Below are 21,515 nucleotides of genomic sequence, written 5' to 3' on the forward strand. Positions count from 1 at the left end.
GCTCCGTTGGCTGGGCGATAGCTGGCGATCAAAAATATTCTTCCAAATTCGTCTCCAGTTGGCGTTAGGGTGTTCTCGTTCAACTCTTGGCTGCTCGGTTTGCGAAATGAAAATTTTTTGTACATTTGCGGCAGTCATTGTTTGTCTCAGCTGATCGGGAAGACTGGGGTAACTGCTTAGAATTTGTGTCAAACAAGGAAGTGTTGTTGGGCTATTCGTTGACTGGCGATCGATGATGAATTCTTTGTAAAAAGGCATTGATTCAATTTCGCTTAGATGACGGTTGAGGAGTAATGCTTTGCATTTCATTGCCGGGATTTGCAACTTCAATCCACCGTGCTCAACGCTACGGGCGAGTTGTTGAATTGGAACGCGCGCACAGTATCCACGCCACAAGAATGTTCCAATTGCTGACGTTATTTTGGCTATGTGTACGCTGTACGGCATAATGGTAGAGGACACATACCATAGTTTGGAAGTGATGAACGTGTTTAGTAAAGTTACTTTTTGATGCACCGTGAGTGATCGAAGATTATGAAGCCAAATTTGTCGACTGAAGTTAATAATAAGTTTTTCCCAATTCAGCCTTATCATTTCACGAATGCAGTTAGTATATAACAAGCCCAGAATTTTTATTTCTTTTGCCGTTTTAAGCCATGATGCTGTCAATGGAATCCCATTTATCGCACCAACGTCGATAGATGTGTTTTTTTCTTCATTTAGCAGTGCGCCTGAGACTTTATAAAATCTTCTGAATAAAGTGCGCATGAGAGAGATCTGTTGAATATCGGTTATGATAACGCTTATGTCGTCAGCGTACGCAACAATAAGATCGTTGCCGCATACGTTCTCTAGGCGCCGTAAAAGTGGATGTAGGTATAATACAAATAAATGCATTGAAAGGGGGTCTCCTTGTCGTACAGAGCGCAAAATAGGAAAAGGAGCCGAAAGGTGACCATTGATTAGAAGACGAGATGTAGCATTGTTAGCAATATTTTGTAGCAGTTGTATCAAGTTTGAATTCAACCCAAGATCCGACAGTGTTTTGAAGAGGAAACTATGTTCTACTCGATCAAAAGCGTGATCGAGATCGAACGATATCAGCTTACCCTTTCTCCGAGTAGTAATTAGTTGAGCAATTCTATCCTTTATGGATAGTGTCGCTTGGAAAATATTTCGCTGGCTGTTGGAGCATTTTTGGCTTTCGCTGAGCAGGTGATGATGTTGCATTATTTTTTCAATTCTTGCTTTCAATATTCTTGAAAGCAACTTATAGTCGACGTTCAAAAGACTTATCGGACGATAGGAATGTGCAGTGTTACCTGAATCTCGTTTTTTTACCATAACTATTACGCCGTTTATGTACTCCGAAGGGAAGTTGGAATTAAGGGCCTCATTCAGCACTAGGTTTAGCTCTCGGTGGATGATGTCGAACGTGCGTAGATAAAATTCTCTCGGCAAGCCGTCGGGTCCTGGTGATTTTTTAGGCGCGCTGGTTTGGATTGCCGAAAAAATTTCAGCAGTGGTGATGGGTCGCATGCAGGCATTATTTTCATCATCGTTTTCAGGAACTACTCGTTCGCAGCGGAAATCGTCATTTTCTTCTACTGGGACACTTGTGTACAAATTTGTGAAATATTGCACCAAGTGTCTCTGTATGGAAGCACCGTCGGTCAACGTTTGACTGTGCTCATCTTGCAGTCGATCGATCGTGGTCCTCCTCCTCACCCTCTCCCCCAACTGGAATGTAGAGAGGGGCTCACCGGCAACGTGTGTCTCGTTGTTACGAATAAATAGTTGGGTGAAACGGCGTTGGTGTGCAAGCATTTTACCCTTCAGCATATTTATTGTTGTAATAATTTCGGGGTTCCGGTAGTAGCTATCATACGCATTTTGCAGAAGACCAAAAAGGCGTTGTTGTTCAAGATGGAAACTTTCAAAGGCTAGTTTCGATTTCCACCGGTAGAATGCTTGAATTTTACGTTTTGCGTATGATAGCCACCACTGCATCCAGGATGAGTAGTGACGCCGCTGACGAGTCCAATATTGCCAGCTGACTTGGAATTCCTCAATGTTTTCATTCGTAAGTAGGTGCGGGCGCAGACTCCAAAATCCTCTGCCATTAGGTGAATCGAGAATTGGAAGGCAAATTCGAGCAGTCACAGCTTTGTGGTCCGAAAAACAGCAGACATGAACAGCTGTGTTTCTAAGCTGTGTTCGTAACCCTTCACTCACATAGAAGCGGTCAAGGCGGGACGTTGAATTATGGGTAATGTATGTGTGACCAGCTTCACGACCACGAAGCTGCACCCATACTTCGCGAAGATTCATCTGTTGGATCGTGTTTTGTAGAGCGGAACTCGAGTTGTTGTGACCTGTGGCATCGCACTGACGAATCACACAATTAAAGTCGCCACCTAAAATCATGTGTTCTGTGCGGTGCCAGAGATAGTAGGCAATGGTTTGGTTAAAAAAACGTTCTCGTTGGGTTCGGAGCATGGATCCAGATGGTGCGTACACATTACACAAAGTTGTATTGTGTATACGAACTGCTACTAGTCTACCGTCCAAACTTTTCTCAACATGCGAATATTTTATGTGAGTTTTTAGGGCTATTGCTGTACCTCTCCTTGCTTCGTCTACATTGCAAACGACGTTATAACCTGGTAGATGTAGATGTTCATTTTCGACCTCTTGCAAGAAAATAATGTCCAGCTCCAACGTTCGTATAAAGGTTCGGAGAGCGTTAAGTTTGGTTGAGTTGGTGATGGTGTTAATATTGATAGTGGCTATGTTGCAGCTTGTGGTATCCATTTTAGTTGTTAAGCCTCTTCATCAACACTAATGTCGCTGTAGCCGCCGGTGTGTTTAGCCTTCTTACTAGGAGGAATCTTTTGTCGTTTGCTGGACCGAAGATTTTTTGATGCTTGTGAAGCATCAGATTCGCTACCTTCTGTCATAGATGCTGGGGCATGCGTAGTTTCATGTGTTGGTTTTGGTATGACAGGGGGAGGCATGTTAGTAGGTCGAACATCTACCTGTATTGTGGAACTGGTTCCCGGTTGCGATGCTGGTATCGGTGTAGGTCGGCTGATGAGCGTCGGTGATGGTTGGCTGGCTGGTGTCGGTGCAGGTTGGGTGGCGGGTTTCGATGCAGGTTGGGTGGCGGGTTTCGATGCAGGTTGGTTTGTTGATGTTGGTCTCAGCAGTGGTCTCTTGGGGAGTGCTGGTTGTGTTGGGAGTTTCGCTACATTGGCGTACGAAAGTTTGTTTTGGTCTGCTGTGAGCTTCTGCACAAGCAGTTTTTTGTTCTGTACACAAGGTATACCGTTGTGTATGAACTCGCTACAGTGAGGGCACGTTTGTCGCTGGCCTTTGTAGCTTAGCGAAGTTGTTTGTCCGCCGATCACGACGAAAGAGGGAATGTTGGCATCCACAATCATGCGAGCAGATCGAACACCAGTCGATACTCCTCCCAAGAGAAATTTCTCGTCCCACAGTACATCTCGCACCGATAGGACTTGGCCATAGTCTCGCAGAAACATGGCTATGTCTTCGTTTGAAACAAACTCCGTCAAATCAAACAATCTGACTTCGACTGCTCCATCTTCCATTATGATGCGTACTTTGTACGGTTTGCCTTCCACCACGATCTCGTGTTTGTTGTCATGTTCCTCGATAATACGCTGAGCGAGCTCGAGGTCAGTCACCTTTACATACACACAACCGAGACGCCTATTCGGTTGCAGTTGTATCACGTTTTCACGAGTGAGTCCAAGTTGCTGCCCGATGAAATTATGAATTTCTTCATACAGCGGAGCTTTGGGTGCAAGGGAGAAATCGATGCGAAATGTTTTTTCGCGTCTTCCCATCGCGAAATCGAAATGCGCGCGTTGCTACACACACGACACTTGATTCGCGGTTTTGTCTATAACGTACTTCTTATCCGTAAAATAATCTGTTCTCGCTCTTCCGATAAACACGACCGATCCGCTCGTAAACTGAGCGCAAACTGTGAACTGTTGATTTTTTCTGATTTTTTTTTTGGCCCAAATGGTTAAGAAGTATAAGGAGCCATTATAGGATGCTCATGAAGTTCAATCCAAGCATCAGAGTGGAACCCTTGATCTCAAATATGGCTTAAAAGATTATGGTTATTGTAATTTACTGAATGTAGACCCCTAACTATACAGTAAATCCGTTTCAGGCAGACAAAAAGTGTTGCCTGACTAGAAGACACCAAGATAATAACAAATAATGAGCAGTTCCATAGATCGCAATCTGTGCAATCTGTGTTTACGCAATGTGACAGATGTGTTCTGATGGACATATAAATTTGTGTTAAAACCGAATTTATGAAGTCAAATTCTTCAAGATGCCTACTCATGAAATGGTTCCAACAAGATTCCAATTGGGTTTTCTAGGTGAATTTGTGTAAAATATCATGATTTTGCTAAGGATTTGATTCTGTGGTCAAAACTGAAAAAAGTGTGCAAAGATAGAAAAGAGATTTTATAAGGAAGTAAGTGTATTTGTTGAAATCAACGATAAATTATTATTTTTATATTTTTACATTAAAGGCTGATACGGTCAACATTTGGCCAAGGGAATCGGTGGAATCGTTTATTTAAAAAATCAAATTAAATTTCTTTTTCAAGTTTAATTAGTATAAAATTCAGGAAAAATATTCAGTTAGACTTCCGCTTTTCCAAATCCGAATTGCTGGGTCTTACGCTTAACCCCTGCCATCAGATTCTGTACAGCCACCTTGTCCACCTTCTTTGCCGCAGAAAGCCAGTTTGCCTTGAACTGCTGCTCGTCCTTAGCCGTTTTTTTGGTCTTCTTTAGGTTCCGCTTGCAAATAGCCCAATATTTCTCAATTGGGCGGAGCTCTTGCGCGTTGGGAGGGTTCTTGTCCTTGGGAACCACCTGCACGTTGTTGGCGGCGTACCACTCCATGGCCTTTTAACCGTATTAACAAGATGCCAAATCCGGCCAAAACAGTACGGAACAACCGTGTTTCTTCAGGAAAGGCAGCAGACGTTTATTCAAACACTCTTTCACGTAAATTTCTTGGTTGACAATCCCGGAAGCTATGAAAATGCTGCTTTTCAAGCCACAGGTACAGATGGCTTGCCAAAACCAGATATTTCTTCGCGAACTTTGACAGTTTCATGTGCTTGAAAATATCTGCTACCTTTCCCCTTCCTTTTGCCGTATAAAACTCCTGTCCCGGAAGCTGGTTGTAGTCGCCTTTGACGTAGGTTTCGGTGTCTTATTTGCACTGGTGACCATGTAGCTGGCAACCCAAGGTGCTCTGCCTACCAAAAGGCGCTAGCAGCGATACCAAGGGCTTGGAAATAATCCAAATCAACCTCAACCACTGTCACGAAGCCCAACAGTTTCTGCGACAGATGGCGGGGGAAGAGAAGCTAGACATAGCGTTAGTAGCATACCCCTTTTATAGAGCTCTGAATGGCACAAATTGGGTGACCGATAGTGTCAATCTGGTCGCAATAGGGGTGACAGGAAAGTTTCCCATCCAAGAAGTGGTCACATCGAATGAGGAAGGCTTCGTGATAGCCAAAGTCAATGGGATCTGCTTCTGAAGCTGCTACGCTCCACCGAAATTTAGCGCTACGATGGATAAGATAGTCAAGGTGCTCACAGGTCGAAGCCCCGTTATTATCGCGGGGGACTTCAATGCATGGGCCCAGGAATGGAGTGATTCCCTTACGAACGCCAGAGGGCAGAGTCTACTTGAAACACTTGCAAACTTGCAAGGCTGAATGTGGATCTTTCGAAAGTAGGTAATACTAGGACCTACCATAGAGAGGGACGTGAATCGATTATAGATATTTCATTTGCTAGTCCCAGATGGACCAGTTATTGGAGGGTGAGCGAGGACTACACTCATAGAGACCATTTGAGATCCGCTATCGTATGAATAAAAGTGCACAGTCAGTCAGAGGAGAGGTAATGGCTGGTGAACGATGTTGGAGGACAAAACAATTTGACCGGAATGTCTTTGTCGAGGTTTTGAAGTGGGAGCAAAACCTGTCTAACTTGTCGGCGGAAAACCTGACGAAAGTACTCACACGAGCTTGTGACGCAGCAATGACGAGGAGAGCTCATCGTAGAAACCCACATCCACCAGTTTATTGGTGGACTGAGGAAATCGCGAATTTGCGAGCAAGCTGCCTTCGCGCTAGGTGAAAAATACAGAGAGCACGAACTCAAATGAAGAGAGACGAGCGTAGGCCGCTTTCCAAACTCGAAAAGAAACCTCTGCAAGGCATATAAAGAGAGCAAAAAGGCATGTTTAAGGAAGCTTTGTCTTGATGCCAATCACCGACCATAGAGTGATGCCTACAGGATAGTCATGACAAAAAACACCACCTGTAATGTGTCCCTACAAACTGAGGGAAATAACGAGAGAGCTGCAGGCTTCTGCGATTCTCTTGATTTTTGCTCACTTTTTCTCATCTCCTTGTCAAACGCCTGGGAGAAACATGCTTTCTCGCACTTTAAACGATCAAGCAACCCACATTTTGTTGGAGATCATTTCAATCACGCAGTCACCCAATCTCATTTTCGCAGGGAGAAATGTTCGTTAGCTTCTCAGTAACTGGCTGAGAAATAAACGACCGAGCAAAGTTGTAAATGCTAAAATGCTGAAAATAATGTGAAACAAATGTGTAAATCTTTAATTACCTTTTTGTTTACAAAATCAGATATAAAAGCATGCCAGAATTATTAAACGTCCCCAACAGGTTGACAAATTCTGAGGCCAATATTCCATAATTCCACGTAGAAAGAGGACGGTCAAATCACACATTAAAGCTGTCCACGTGATTTAGTGAAACGACCAAATTTCATGTGTAATTTTTTTGTTTTGTTTTCAGAGTCACACACCAACAATGCTCTGTCAGTAGAAGAGTGATCATTCGTTTGAGAAAAAATTTCTCCCTGCTCTCTCAGCAGCGGAGGATGAAATGCTCATTAAAAATAAGCTCACAATTATTCGGAGCGAAAAAGTTCACTGTCTCCTTTTGTTCAAGATGAGCAAAATGAAGCCTGGAGAGCTGTTGCCTCATCATAATATCAATAGCTGGCCGCAAGTCCCTTACGACTGGGATACGAGCGAGGAGGTGTTAATATCGTTGGAAGAACTGCGCGACATCGCAAAATCCCTTCAGCTGGAAAAGGCACCGGGTCCGATGGTATCCCGAACATTGCAGTTAAGGCCGCGATTATGGAATTTCCTGAAATATTCCGATCGTCACTGCAAATTTGTATTCGGGAAAAGATGCTGGTTCTGCTGCCCAAACCAGGAAAGCCATTGGGCATCGGCATACAGGCCAATATGCCTACTGGATACGGTTGGAAAGGTTCTGGAAAAGGTGATCTTGAATCGTATCCAGCAGTACACCGAGGGCGAAGGCGGATTGTCCAACAATCAATTGGCGAAAAGGGCGATGCAAAATCAACGCCATTCAAGCTGTCATCGAAACGGCTGATAAAGCCAAACTCAAAAAGAGAGGAGGGGATCGTTTTTGTGCGGATTAGACATTGGACGTGCGCAACGCCTTCAATAGTGTCAGCTGGGCAGCGATTGCTTCTTCGCTAATAAACATGAGGATACCGAAATAGCGAAATAGCTGGAGTACCGCAAGAGTCGATACTGGGCCTGGTGCTGTGGAATATTACGAACGATGAGGTGCTGACATTGAGCCTGTCAGAGGGAATATTTTTGCTATTTCCACTGTTTGCAACATTCAAATTTATATAATAAAATTATAATAATTAGAAAAAAAATATTCTAATTTTCATTGAATAGGTAGCTTATCATGTTTCGCATCCACTGCAATAAATAACTAATTTTATTATATTCAAATTGGCGTTCAGTCCGGTGTGGTCGAATCCCGGCTATTTAATCTTAGAAAATATCAATTTATAATGTCAGTATTCGAAATATCAAAGAACTCAGTATTTAAAACTTACTTCGTTAGATGTGATGAAAGCACGTTAAAATTACCATTACATCAATCATTAAATGTATTGTTAATAATTCATCAACATATCCTCCGAGCGATTTCATCCATTTATTTGTTCCGAACACGGTCGCTTTTAGTTATATCTAAAAAAAAATCGAGGAAGATGCATAGCAATGAAAATGTTTGACGACGAGTAAATCCCAAAAGATGATAGTAAGTGGCAGTAGAACAAAATAAAGGCAGACTGCAACCGGTAATTCACGTGGTGTGGAGAAGTTTTTTATGTACTTTCCTCATTGTTCCCATGCCCATAGGGTATGAACAGGTATTGTGTTGCTATTGTACTTTGGATTGTATTTTGCGGAAATATGTACGAGTTAGAGAGTTGCTCTGAGCTGTCGTCGTGCAAATACTGCACCCTTACACGTAATAAAGGAACGTTGTTGAACGAGACAAATCATTCTTGGTAGTAAAGCCGACTTCTTCCATCTATCTCCGTTCGTTGTAGGATGTTCACAAAGCTATCTACTGCCTAGTAAGATCTATCTGTGGTGTATCCCAAACGAAGAAATCATTTTTCCCAGCTGGAATGCCTCTTTGCCATGTTCCGACGACGCGACGGTTGGCTGACGGGGTAATTGTATGTGAACTTTTGACTGCTGCCACCGAAAGGAAACTAGGCAGGGATATCATTTATCACGATGAGCATTGCTCAGCAAGGTGACTTTCTTACTTTCTTTATTATCGGACTTTTTTTTGTCTATTCTTTTGGGAGCTACAGAACTTTGAGATTCTATTTTTTTTTTTTTTGTGTTGTGTAGTATTTAGATAAGTCCAAAAATGGCGACAAAGATTAGGTTTAGCTAAATACTTGATACAGAAATACGAGAATTTTCTCAATAGCTTAGAAAGTATGTATATTATGACATTATCATTATGACCATTCACTAAACAAAGTCGTTTGATTTGAACACCTGGTGGATTTTTAACTTAACTTTAACATAAAACGAAACTCTATCTATAGACGGAAATTACTCAAAGGAGCATAAAATCAAATAAAATCCTTATTTTACCTTACTGAATGATAAAAAAGAAGTTTCAATATTTAGTCTGTATGATTCCAAATAAATAATATAACAATCCATACTAATGACAACTGTTTTACTAGCAGTTGTCAAATGCTACAGCTACGAGAAGGTTAAAAACACAAAAAAAAACGAAAACTGAAACTTTTTTTTTTTTGAAAAATTATAATCTTAGTAACCTCAGAATTCCTTTGCCATTTCCTAAATCACATTTAGTTAAATTTTTCAAACAAACTTCAATAACTCGAAAAATATTTTTTTCAAAAAATTGTTGAGATTTGAGAACATTTGATATTTGTAAGTCATTCCGGTTTCGAGATATAGCGAAGGAATCAAGTATCCGAAGGGATCAAGTATCATCATTCTCCCCTACAGTTTTCATTAACCCCGTTGTCTCTTTTTTGTTTCTCAACCAATTTTTGTTCTAAAAAAAAATTGAACATGGCTTAAAAATTTTCATGAAATCAAAAACCGAGGTCTATAGAAATGTTTGTATTTGGCAGAAATAAAATGGAGGTCACGAGGCCAACTGCTGCACAATCTTGAAAAAAGGCTTCAAACGACGGTTTGTGACCTTTCTTATCTAGCATACAATTCAACAGGGCTAAAGGTACCGATAGAAATCCCATTGTAATTGAAGAAGTTTCATCTCAACTACATTGTCCTCCCTGCAGAGCTGGTTGGAGCAAAAAAAAAAGCACTCTTAACCTTTTCCATTCTTAGCTGGTTCAAAGAGACCACAAATTTGACTCTCGCCTGCCTACACATATGAATGTGTATGGGTGATGATGGTCGGCAGCATGTGTTCTAACTAGATAAGCTTGATACACTTGGGGAGCAGCCCGATATGGTTCCTTATTCTTAGACTCAACGACGTTTACCATCAAAGGTACCTAATAGCTAGCTTACAGAGAGTGCCACCACAAACCGGTCACGTTCATCGTCAGCTGCAGATTATGGGATGCGATGTCGTCGTCGTGGGCTCTCTGGCAGTTTCATTTATTCCCAAACCGGTGTGTTTCCAAAAATGCTGGAAGGCCGTTGTTTATCGATTGTTGGAATGTTCCCGCCTACACAGGTCTACGTCAAGTTTGGGGATAATTCGACAATGAACTTCTTAGGTCCTAGCGAAAAGACCAACGATTCTACTTTCCTGCTGATAGCTTCAAAATATAGAAAAATATTACTCGCTGAGCAATATCAGCCTCTAGGTATCCTTCGAAGATTGAAAAACATTTGCCTAAAGGAACAAATTATGAGTAATACTAACTTTTGGAAAACACGAATTTAGGTTTTAAGAATAAGCATCAATAAACAAAAGGTATGAACTTTTTATAAATAGGCCACTTAGAAGCTAATTTTTCAATTATTTTTCTAAACTTTTTTTTATTATAACTCTCATTGAATGACGGCCTTGTCATGAAATATTTATCAAAGTTTCAGCTTGAAGAAAATCTCTATTCAAATAAATCGCCCGATGTTATCCAAAATTTTGACAGCGTTGTGTTGATTATTCTGCCTATTTTTCAGACTTTAAAAAATACGCGTTTCCAAATATTGCAATACTCGAAAAGAAGCTTAAGCAAATTGGGCCCAATATCCTTCAAAGCCATCCATTAACAAACAACCCGCATGATCAAATATCATACACTTAATCTTTAATATTATTCTGTTCTGATTACATGTATGGTAACTATTCGTGTAATCGTTCTAGTATCTTCTAATTTTCAACAATCTTTTGCGTTTTTTATGCGTCTTCGCTTAAAACGATATAAAAATATTATTGAAAGATACGGGTAATAATCTTAAAAATTAACTCAATTTTGGTGCATCCGAGTGTATCGTGTGTCTTCACTGCCAGTCAACAAAAAGCAAGAGCGGGAATCGCAGGGAACAAAAAATGTTACCTCGCGGAAGACCGGAATCCTCGTGGAAAAGGAATCGGGTTCATCGGCACTGTGGAATATCCCGGAGTTACCTTTTGGTGGCGGTAGGAGTTGTAAGGTTAGTATTGATTATAAATGTTATTGAAAATTTATTTTGTTTTTTAAGGTTATGCAGTTCCGGATGCCACTGGTTTGGTAGAATCTGCTGGGAATACTGGCCTCGTAAGATTAAAGATTAAGGTATTTTGTGGAGCTCACCATCGGCGTTGGATCGGCGGATTCGGAGGATCTCTATCGATTGGAACAAAGGCATCGAAATCAGTTTGTGTTTACGGAGGTACTGGAATATCTGAACAGATTGCAGAACTGAAGCGGGGCGCAGAAATCATAGTTTGTACTCCAGGTCGAATGATTGATATGTTGGCAGCCAATTCTGGTCGGGTGACAAATCTTCGACGGGTCACCTACGTAGTGTTGGACGAAGCAGATCGCATGTTTGACATGGGTTTTGAACCTCAAGTAATGAGAATCATTGACAACGTTCGACCTGATCGACAAATCGTTATGTTCAGTGCAACATTTCCACGGCAAATGGAGGCACTAGCAAGGCGAATTCTCCAGAAGCCTATTGAAATTCAGGTCGGAGGTCGCTCTGTAGTTTGTAAAGACGTTGAACAGCATGTTGTTGTTTTAGAAGAAGACGCCAAGTTCTTCAAACTGCTGGAACTGCTCGGTTTATACCAAGAACTTGGTAGCATCATAGTATTCGTCGATAAACAGGAAAATGCTGATATTTTACTGAAGGACCTGATGATAGCTTCCTATCCCTGCATGAGTTTGATCAATTTGATCATGACTCGACTATCATTGATTTTAAGCAGGGTCGTGTCAAACTGCTTATTGCGACTTCGGTGGCAGCAAGAGGTTTGGATGTGAAGCAACTCATTCTCGTGGTTAACTATGACTGTCCCAATCATTACGAGGATTACGTTCACAGGTACATGATAGAAACACATTTATTGAAATGAAAAATTAAAGGATTAGTTTTGTTATTTTAGATGCGGACGAACAGGTCGAGCTGGGAACAAGGGATTCGCATGGACATTCCTAACACATGATCAGGGGCGGTTTGCCGGTGAAATTGTAAGGGCATTAGAGCTTTCAGGCGGCACCATTCCAGACGATTTGCGAATTCTCTGGGAAACGTACAAGACGGCTCAAGAAGCCGAAGGCAAAACCGTCCACACAGGGGGTGGTTTCAGTGGCAAAGGGTTCAAATTCGATGAACAAGAGGCTGCTGCTGTCAACGAACGTAAAAAGTTACAGAAAGCAGCATTGGGTCTGCAGGATTCAGATGATGAGGATGACCTAGAACAGGATATTGATCAGCACATCGAGAGCATGTTCGCTACCAAGCGAATTGTTAAGGAAGTAGAAGCCCCAGTTATAACGCAAACGATTGCAGCCCCAGTACCAACCACGACTAACTCAGACAAGTTGGAATTGGCCAAAAGGCTGGCTTCTCGAATCAATATGCAGAAAAATTTCGGCTTGGAAGCCAAAGGCGCAACTCAGCAAGCTGCAGAAGCTATTCTCAAAGGTGGCAATACTCAGCAGCTTATTACGGCCAAGACTGTCGCTGAACAGCTGGCAGCAAAATTGAATAACAAACTGAATTATCAACCCAAGGACGAAGAAGAACCGGCCCCTGAATCAAACGAAACGGTCTTCCGAAAGTACGAGGAAGAGCTGGAAATCAACGATTTCCCCCAGCAAGCTCGATGGAAAGTCACGTCAAAGGTAGACTTTTTAAGTTTTCTCCCGATGAATCTTTTAATCTAAATTTGTTTCTGCTTTCAGGAAGCGCTGGCTCAAATTTCGGAATACTCCGAGGCTGGTCTCACGGTGCGCGGTACTTATGTGCCTCCAGGTAAGAACCCACCTGAAGGCGAACGTAAACTTTATCTGGCCATCGAGAGTTGCAACGAGCTGGCGGTGACCAAGGCGAAGCGGGAAATTACGCGACTAATCAAGGAAGAGCTGCTTAAGCTGCAAGCCTCTTCACATCATATTATCAACAAATCGCGGTACAAGGTGCTGTAGAGGGATGTAAGTATATCATAAAATTTTCAATTATTAGAACTTCAACATAGGAAAACAATATTTAAAAGTTCGCAAAATATTACATTCAACTAATGGAAACGTTACTGTTTCCCTTATGCCGAAACGCCTTGCCAATTTCCAGCTGATGAAACATGAAAAATAAAAAAGTGTGTTATTTAGATAAAAGTCGTTTTTCGACTTTTGATTTATTCACGACTCTATACTTAAGATTCAATTGGTTATCTAGTATGATCAACAAAATTCGATATAAAAATTATTGCTTTTAATTTAACTACAGAGTGCTACAGATTAGACCCCTGGAAGATGAATCTTTTTATTGAATTTTTAACAGTATATTCAACCAAGTGGTTTGGATGAAATTATTTTTTTAAACCGGTAAAAATGTTGTTTTTAAAAAACAATAATTTCACCTAAAATGTTTTCGAATCAGATGTTCAAATTTTGTGGTCATTTCAATCATCACACAGACATATTATCCTACACCTCATGTATAGGGAAAATCGTTGAACGAAGAACTAATTACTATTTTTCAGAAAACAATCACGGTTGTACTAAAAACTAACTAACATCGAAATTCTAACTGAAAAATAAGTTTTTTTAAATTTTATTTTAATTCTTAAATTTAAACTTCAGATAGCTCCGAAATCACAAATATTGATAAATATTTGTGATTTCGGTAAGATAGGTGGCAATTGTCATATAACGTTAAGAGGGTTTACAGTAAATAAACAAAATCACAATTAAATTTTATTATTATTTATATTGATTTTAATTTAACTTATGATCAATCCTCGGTTGTTCTCCTATGAAACCTTTCTCTGCTAAAGCAGCTTAAAAGCAGCTACTACCCAACATCACACATACTACAGGTCTTATGGATTCACATACTTCTAGTGTTAAAATTGTGATTTTTTTCCTATTTGTTTTATATTTTTCAGGTAACAGAGAAGACAATCATTTAATGATCCACTAACGTGAGGCCTCATCTGGTGCAACGTTGTCAAAGATTAATTTCATTATCTTGGCGAGGAATTTTGAAAAAAAAAATGATCACCGCCGGAAATAACATTTGAAAAGCACGTTGGGCGGTTTGAGATCGTGCACTTCATTTGTAGAGGCAAGCGCAAATGTGCGTTACTTCTTTTGCGCCGATTTATTAATGGAGACTGTTGTTGCGACTTCGACAGCCCACAGTGGCTGACTACACGGCACCCGCTGTCAGAACGATAACAGATGAGTATAAATAAATAAGTGGCAAACGAGATAAAGAAGACTGAAATTGAAATTTGATTCGTCATCCTAACAGTTGAAGTTGAGTTGCGTTCGATTCTAAACTTGGTGTTTTTTAGTTTAAATTAAAATCAACCCGACGTTCAATTCAGCATCATTCACTAAATCGTAGGTATTATCAGAATACTCAAAAGGTACACATAACAGAAACAGGTGTGCAACTATTTTTAGGCCGTTCCTACAGTTGGACAATAGGTCGTGACATTGAGGATTTCGCTAGCCGTGACTATAGTTAGTTGTGAGTATTTATAAATCAGTTTCCCACAAAAAGCAGTTAATTAAAACTGTATTTAGTTCGAGTAGGCAGTTGCGAGGACTCGAGATCTTTTGGAACGCTGCAAGATAGTAGGACACTCAATGTAAGCCTTAGTTTATAGTTTATTTTCCGTTAATTAAAAAGAAATTACTTTAGCTTTTAGCTACATCCTGTAAAAAACGGGTTTTGCTGAAAAGAGTCCGAATACGTTCCAACAAACTAAAAGATTGACTCCATCGAGCCATGACTTCCAGCTGCGGAGCCGCTTGCAACAAGCCAGATGATAGTCACATGGTTCAATGCGACGTTTGCGACCTGTGGTGGCATTATGCGTGCGTCGGAGTTGGTGACAGCATCGCAGACAAGGATTTCGTCTGCCCCAAGTGCACCAAATCGAAGGAAGCGCCGGTACCACCGATTGAGGATAACATTTCCATTTCGACGGTGGATTCGTGCAAGCGAAGAGCGCAACTTAAACTCCAAAAGTTGGAGCAAATGAAAGCTCTTCAAGAACGCGAGCTCGAACAGGAGCAGCGCGATCAGGAAAGGCTACTCGAGATGCAGAAACTCGAGAAGGCGGCGGAAATCAATAGAAAGAAGCTGGCTTTGGAAAAAATATACCTGGATGAGAAGTTTAAAACGTTGGAGGAAGAAGCTGGCGACGAGGACGACCGACAAAGCAGAAGATCAAATAAAAGTCTCAACAGTAGAACGCTTCGATGGAAAATGGACCGACTTCTGGGAAAAACTACGGACACAACGACCGTGTTTATTGCCCCGGAAACAGCGTCTACCCCGGTGTCTGCAGCAACGACTGATACAAGATCTGGCGTCGTCGGATATAATCCCAGTGATCTAGTTTCCGCTATTCCGAAACTTAGTATAGAGCCTTCTACAAGCTCCACCCCCACCACTTTCCCTGCACATACAGGTACGTCACATATTTCTTTACCTGACCGACAGGTGATAGTCCCTCGCGGTTTGCAAACTACTGTTGAAGCGAATCGAAATACGGCAAATACTCTTGTTTTGGATACTATTAGTAAACCTTTGGTATCCACGGGCGCGATTCCGGAAATAACAGAACGTTTTCCACCATCTTTGAGCAAATTTCCGGAAGTAGGACCGATGCACAACTCGATTCATAATAGTTTACCGGGTGAGGGAAGTTATTCGACCACACAGACAACAGTTCCAAATTCGGGCTTTGCGATTGGCGCTTCTTTCTGTTCAGTGCCTCAACCGTCCTCGATTCCGCTCTCAAGCTATGGACAATTGCCCAGTAGAATGTTGCCCTTTATCGTCAATCAGCAAATGCAAGCTCGGGAGCCAACTACGTTTTCTGTTCCAGTCAACCAGTTTAATTCGGTTTATCATAATTCTGTATCAAATCCCGCCGCTGGTGCTGGGGTGTCAGGACAACCGAGTGAGCAGTGCGTGAATTCTCAGCGTGGTCCCTATCCTACCCCGTCATTCCCCCTACTGCCCGTGAATCCCTCTTCACCCTGGAATGTGAACCATCACAGTGCGTACAGTGCAAACCCGGAGTGCGTGAACCGAAATGAAACAGTGTCGACTACCAATTTGCAGCAGCAGTTCAGGGGCCTATCGTCGGAACAAATCGCAGCCCGGCAACTCATGGGAAAGGATTTACCGACATTTTCCGGCAACCCTGAAGACTGGCCGTTATTTTTCGGGATCTATAATAACACCTCACATGCTTGCGGTTATTCGGACGTCGAAAATTTAACCCGACTGCAACGAAGTCTACGTGGGGAGGCGTTGGATGCGGTGCGAAGCAAGCTGCTGATACCGTCTGCCGTACCGTTAATCATCGAGACGCTGAAGCAGATGTACGGAAGGCCGGAAATCATGATTTTTTCGTTGCTGAGGAAGGTGAAGGATACTCCCGCTCCAAAGCCGGACAAATTGGAAACGCTGATAACGTTCGGCACAGTAGTTGGAAATCTTTGCGATCATCTGGAAGCTGGACAACAAGAAGCGCACCTGAATAATCCGACGTTGCTGTTCGAGCTAATTGCCAAATTGCCCACCCAGATGCAAATGGATTGGTCCATGTTCAAGGATCAGTTCGTGGAGGTCAACCTGCGAACCTTTGCCCGGTTCATGTCGGTGCTAGTAAAAGCTGCTTCAGACGTCACCTTGCCCGCGCGTGTCAAGCCCGATCAGAGAGGCGCTAAAGCTGGAAGGAGCTGTGAGCGGAATTTCGTTCATGCTCATTCCGAAGTGCGACCATATTCGGAAGAGGCGCCAGTACCGCAACGAGATCGCAATTCGGATAGCAGAAACTGCAAGGTTTGTAAACAAGCCGATCACAGGGTTCGAGATTGCGAAGTTTTCAAGCGCAAGGACTTGGAGGAGCGATGGAGGATCGTAAAAGAGTTGCCGCTATGTAGAACCTGCCTCTTTCAACACGGTCGGCGTCCCTGCAAGGAGAAGAAAGCGTGCGGTGTGCAGGGTTGCGATTACAAACATCATCCACTACTGCATAACCCGAAGAAAAATCAGCCGAATGTACCTGCTAGTGTGAACAGCCACCGAAACGAAAACCCGAAAGCTTTGTTCCGGATTCTGCCAGTAACCCTGCACAGCCGCGGACGCTCGATCGACGTATATGCTTTCCTGGACGATGGGTCGTCTATCACGTTGATGGAGAATGGCATAGCGGAACAACTGGGACTCGAAGGAAAAAGCGACGTTTTGTGTATGTCTTGGACAGCGGACGTCACCCGAGAGGAGCCCAATTCGAAATGGGTATCGCTGGATGTTTCGGGACAAGGCAGCTCCAGGTGTTTCCCCCTAACGAATATCCGGACGGTGGAGAAACTTTCTTTGCCGGTCCAATCACTCGAATATCGTCGATTATCGTCCCGTTTTCCTCATTTGGCTGGTCTACCGATATGCGACTACGAAGATGCTGTTCCCCGGATTCTCATTGGAAACGACAATGCTCATTTGTCGGTATCCCTTCGGAAGCGCGAAGGCGAGCCTCATTCTCCGATTGCAACGAAATCCCGCCTTGGATGGTCCATCCATGGATCTTGGTCGAAGCTTGGAGAAACTCTCGTCAACTACAGTTTCCATATTTGTGAATGTTCTTCCCAGTTGAGTAGCCTGCACGAGATAGTGAAGCAATCGTTTGCCGTGGACAACTTAGGAATCGCCGTGTGCCCGAGTCCAGAATCCGACGAAGACAGAAGAGCGCGCCGAATCCTGATAGAGACCACCAAGCGAGTAGCTGGACGTTACGAGACAGGCCTTCTATGGAAACACGATTACTTTGAATTCCCGGATAACTTTGCGATGGCGGTGAAACGTTTGTCTTGCTTAGAGCGACGCATGGCAGCAGATTCCATAATCGGCGAGAGTGTCAGGAAGCAGATTGCGGAATACCAGGAAAAGGGGTACCTGATCAGAGCGACGAAGGCGGAGATTGAAGCGGCGGATCCTCGGCGGACGTGGTATTTGCCACTGGGCGTTGTCGTCAATCCCAAAAAGCCCGGTAAGGTGAGAATCTTCTGCGACGCGGCAGCCAAGGTGGACGGCATTTGTTTGAACACCATGCTGATGAAAGGTCCGGATCTGTTGGTGTCGCTGCCGAAGGTGTTGTACGGGTTCCGAGAAAAGCGGATCGCGGTGTGTGCCGATATCCGCGAGATGTTTCATCGAGTGCTGATTCGCGACGAAGACATCCACGCGCAAAGGATTCTCTGGAGATCGCATACCGAACAGGAGCCTGAGATATTGTTGATGAAAGTGGCCACCTTTGGTGCTTCTTGCTCTCCGTGTTCCGCACAGTACGTCAAAAACGCGAACGCCCGAGAGCATGAAGAAAGATTCCCACGAGCAGCAGAATCGATCATTCATCACCATTACATGGACGACTACCTCCAGAGCTTTGATAGTCCAGAAGAAGCAGCGGAGACTGCTTTACAAGTCCGATTCGTGCATTCCCAAGCAGGGTTCGAAATTCATTCTTGGTCTTCGAACAACGATGAAGTTTTGCGAGCTGTTGGAGAATCCGACCCTTCCTCTGTGAAGTTTTTCGATACTACTGAGTCCGTTTCTACTGAAAGAATCTTGGGCATGTTTTGGGTCCGGGCGGAAGATGCATTCACATTCTCTTCCAGCCTCGGGCGTGTACCAGTGTGGCCCACAAAACGAGAGGTTTTGCGCATAGTCATGAGCATCTACGACCCCCTAGGTCTCCTGTCCCACTTTACCATCCATGGGAAGATCCTCATCCAGGACATTTGGAGAAGCGGAAAGTCCTGGGATGAACTAATTCCGGAGGATATCCACAAGCGTTGGGAGAAATGGATTGCTTTATTCCCGCAACTGAACGAGACCCGCATACCCCGTGCATATTTCCCCAGTTGGACTTCCCGTGATCTTGGAGCGTTGCAATTACACGCATTTGTAGACGCCAGCGAATCGGCTTACGCGTGCGCCGTATACTTGCGGGCCGAAGTAGCTGGGAGAGTCGAGTGTACTCTAATATCGGCGAAGGCGAAAGTGACACCGTTGAAAACGCTGACGATACCGCGGGCGGAATTGATGGCTGCACTCATCGGGAGTCGTTTGATCGACAACATCGTCAAGGACCACTCTTTGGAAATCACTCGACGGATAGTTTGGACTGATTCGCGCACCGTTCTGGCGTGGATTACTTCGGATCTCAGGCGTTACAATCAGTTCGTATCGTGTCGCATAGGGGAAATCATCGAGAAAACAAACCCATCGGAATGGAGGTGGATTCCCAGCAAGCTGAACGTGGCAGACGATGCAACGAAGTGGGGCGCAGGACCGGATTTGGCCGCAGCTAGCAGATGGTGGTCAGGACCGAAGTTTCTCTATGAGACCGAAGAGAATTGGCCGGCTCAGGAAACAAAATCTCAAGAACCGACGGAGGAGCTTCGCGTATCGAGGAAAGAAGTTGTGGGAGCGCATCGTGAAGTTGGCGACTGGATCTGGCGAATCGATTGGGCGAATTTCTCTCGATGGAACAGGCTGGTTCACACATTCGCCTATGTATACCGCTACGTGGGAAATCTCGGCAGAGAAGCTAGGGGTCTCAACCTCTTGATCGATTCACTGGAACAACAAGAATTAGTTGCGGCTGAGAGGTTGATTTATCGGACGGCGCAGAGGGAGGAGTATCCTGAAGAAATGGCCATATTGGAGTCGAACCGAGCTGGAAAGAAGAACCTGAAACGCAGCAGCAAATTGATAAAGCTTTCACCTTTCGTCGATGAGCACGGGGTCATCAGGATGGAGTCAAGGATCAGCGCAGCAGCTTTCGTATCGTATGACGCTCGGAACCCTATCATTCTCCCCCCGAAACATCGATTGACGGAACTCCTGGTACAGCGGTACCACGAGAAATATTTACATCGCAATTTTGGCACTGTGGTCAACGAGCTGCGACAGAAATATCACATATCGCAACTGAAATCGGTCGTGCGTCGGATAGCGAAAGAATGCGCGCATTGTAGAGTCTACAATGCCAAACCAGTCGTCCCTAGGATGAGTCCTCTTCCTGCGGCGAGACTCAAATCATTTTGTCGCCCTTTTTCCTACGTCGGACTCGATTATTTCGGGCCAATGCTTATTCGAGTGGGTCGCAGCACCGTGAAGAGATGGGTGGCGCTTTTCACATGTTTGACTGTGCGGGCGGTTCATCTGGAGGTAGTACACTCGCTCACAACGGTTTCCTGCCAGATGGCAGTGCGGCGTTTCATCGGTCGACGAGGATCTCCGATCGAAATATACTCGGACAACGGGACGAACTTCTGGGGCGCTCGGAACGAACTAGTTCGGGAAATCGAGGACATCAACCGAAAACTGGGGACAATCTTCACGAACTCCGCTACGCAGTGGAAGTTCAATCCACCTTCGGCGCCTCACATGGGAGGAGCCTGGGAGCGGCTAGTTAGGTCAGTCAAGACAGCATTCTACGCCATGTCCACTTCGAAGAACCCGAACGAGGAGACATTTGGAACGCTGATGGTCGAAGCAGAATCGTTGGTTAACTCCAGACCCTTAACCTTTGTTTCGTTGGAGTCGGAGGATCAAGAAGCGCTGACACCGAACCATTTCATTCTTCTGAGCTCCAGTGGAGTGGTGCAGCCGCAGACAGAAGCAGTGGACCCCAGACTCGCTACGCGCGATGACTATAAACACACTCGTCATCTCACTGACATCTTTTGGCATCGTTGGATCAAAGAATACCTGCCGGTCATTGCTCAACGTACGAAGTGGTTCGAAGAATCAAGATCGCTACAACCCGGAGACTTGGTGGTAATCGTCGATGAGTCGGTTCGGAACGGATGGTTACGAGGCCGAATCATGAAGACGATCGAGGGTGCTGATGGACGCGTTCGCCGAGCAGTGGTGCAAACGTCATCGGGTCCGATAACAAGGCCTGCGTCGAAGATTGCGCTACTGAATGTGGTTGGTTGTAAGGCTCCGGAAGCAGACTCGCCTTACGGAAGGGGGGATGTTGTTGCGACTTCGACAGCCCACAGTGGCTGACTACACGGCACCCGCTGTCAGAACGATAACAGATGAGTATAAATAAATAAGTGGCAAACGAGATAAAGAAGACTGAAATTGAAATTTGATTCGTCATCCTAACAGTTGAAGTTGAGTTGCGTTCGATTCTAAACTTGGTGTTTTTTAGTTTAAATTAAAATCAACCCGACGTTCAATTCAGCATCATTCACTAAATCGTAGGTATTATCAGAATACTCAAAAGGTACACATAACAGAAACAGGTGTGCAACTATTTTTAGGCCGTTCCTACAGTTGGACAATAGGTCGTGACATTGAGGATTTCGCTAGCCGTGACTATAGT

At 43.8% G+C, this 21,515-nt stretch overlaps 2 protein-coding genes and 1 pseudogene across 4 annotated transcripts in view; 2 read left to right on the forward strand and 1 right to left on the reverse strand.

The window, feature by feature from the left end:
* LOC129740438 (alpha-1A adrenergic receptor-like) overlaps positions 1-21,515 on the reverse strand; it is a 271,287-nt gene that overhangs the window by 139,365 nt on the left and 110,407 nt on the right. The gene's annotated exons all lie outside the window — the stretch shown is intronic.
* LOC129737642 (probable ATP-dependent RNA helicase DDX46) lies at positions 7,071-13,170 on the forward strand (annotated as a pseudogene).
* Positions 14,882-21,193, forward strand: LOC129737643 (uncharacterized). The gene has a single exon (XM_055728803.1). It carries the CDS (start codon positions 14,882-14,884, stop codon positions 21,191-21,193), a length of 6,312 nt encoding a protein of 2,103 aa, XP_055584778.1.

Source organism: Uranotaenia lowii, chromosome 1 (assembly GCF_029784155.1).
Source record: "Uranotaenia lowii strain MFRU-FL chromosome 1, ASM2978415v1, whole genome shotgun sequence".
Lineage (NCBI taxonomy): Eukaryota > Metazoa > Arthropoda > Insecta > Diptera > Culicidae > Uranotaenia > Uranotaenia lowii.

Excerpts from the sequence above, each read along its gene's own strand:
- LOC129737643 (XM_055728803.1), top strand. The coding sequence starts at position 14,882 with ATGACTTCCAGCTGCGGAGCCGCTTGCAACAAGCCAGATGATAGTCAC.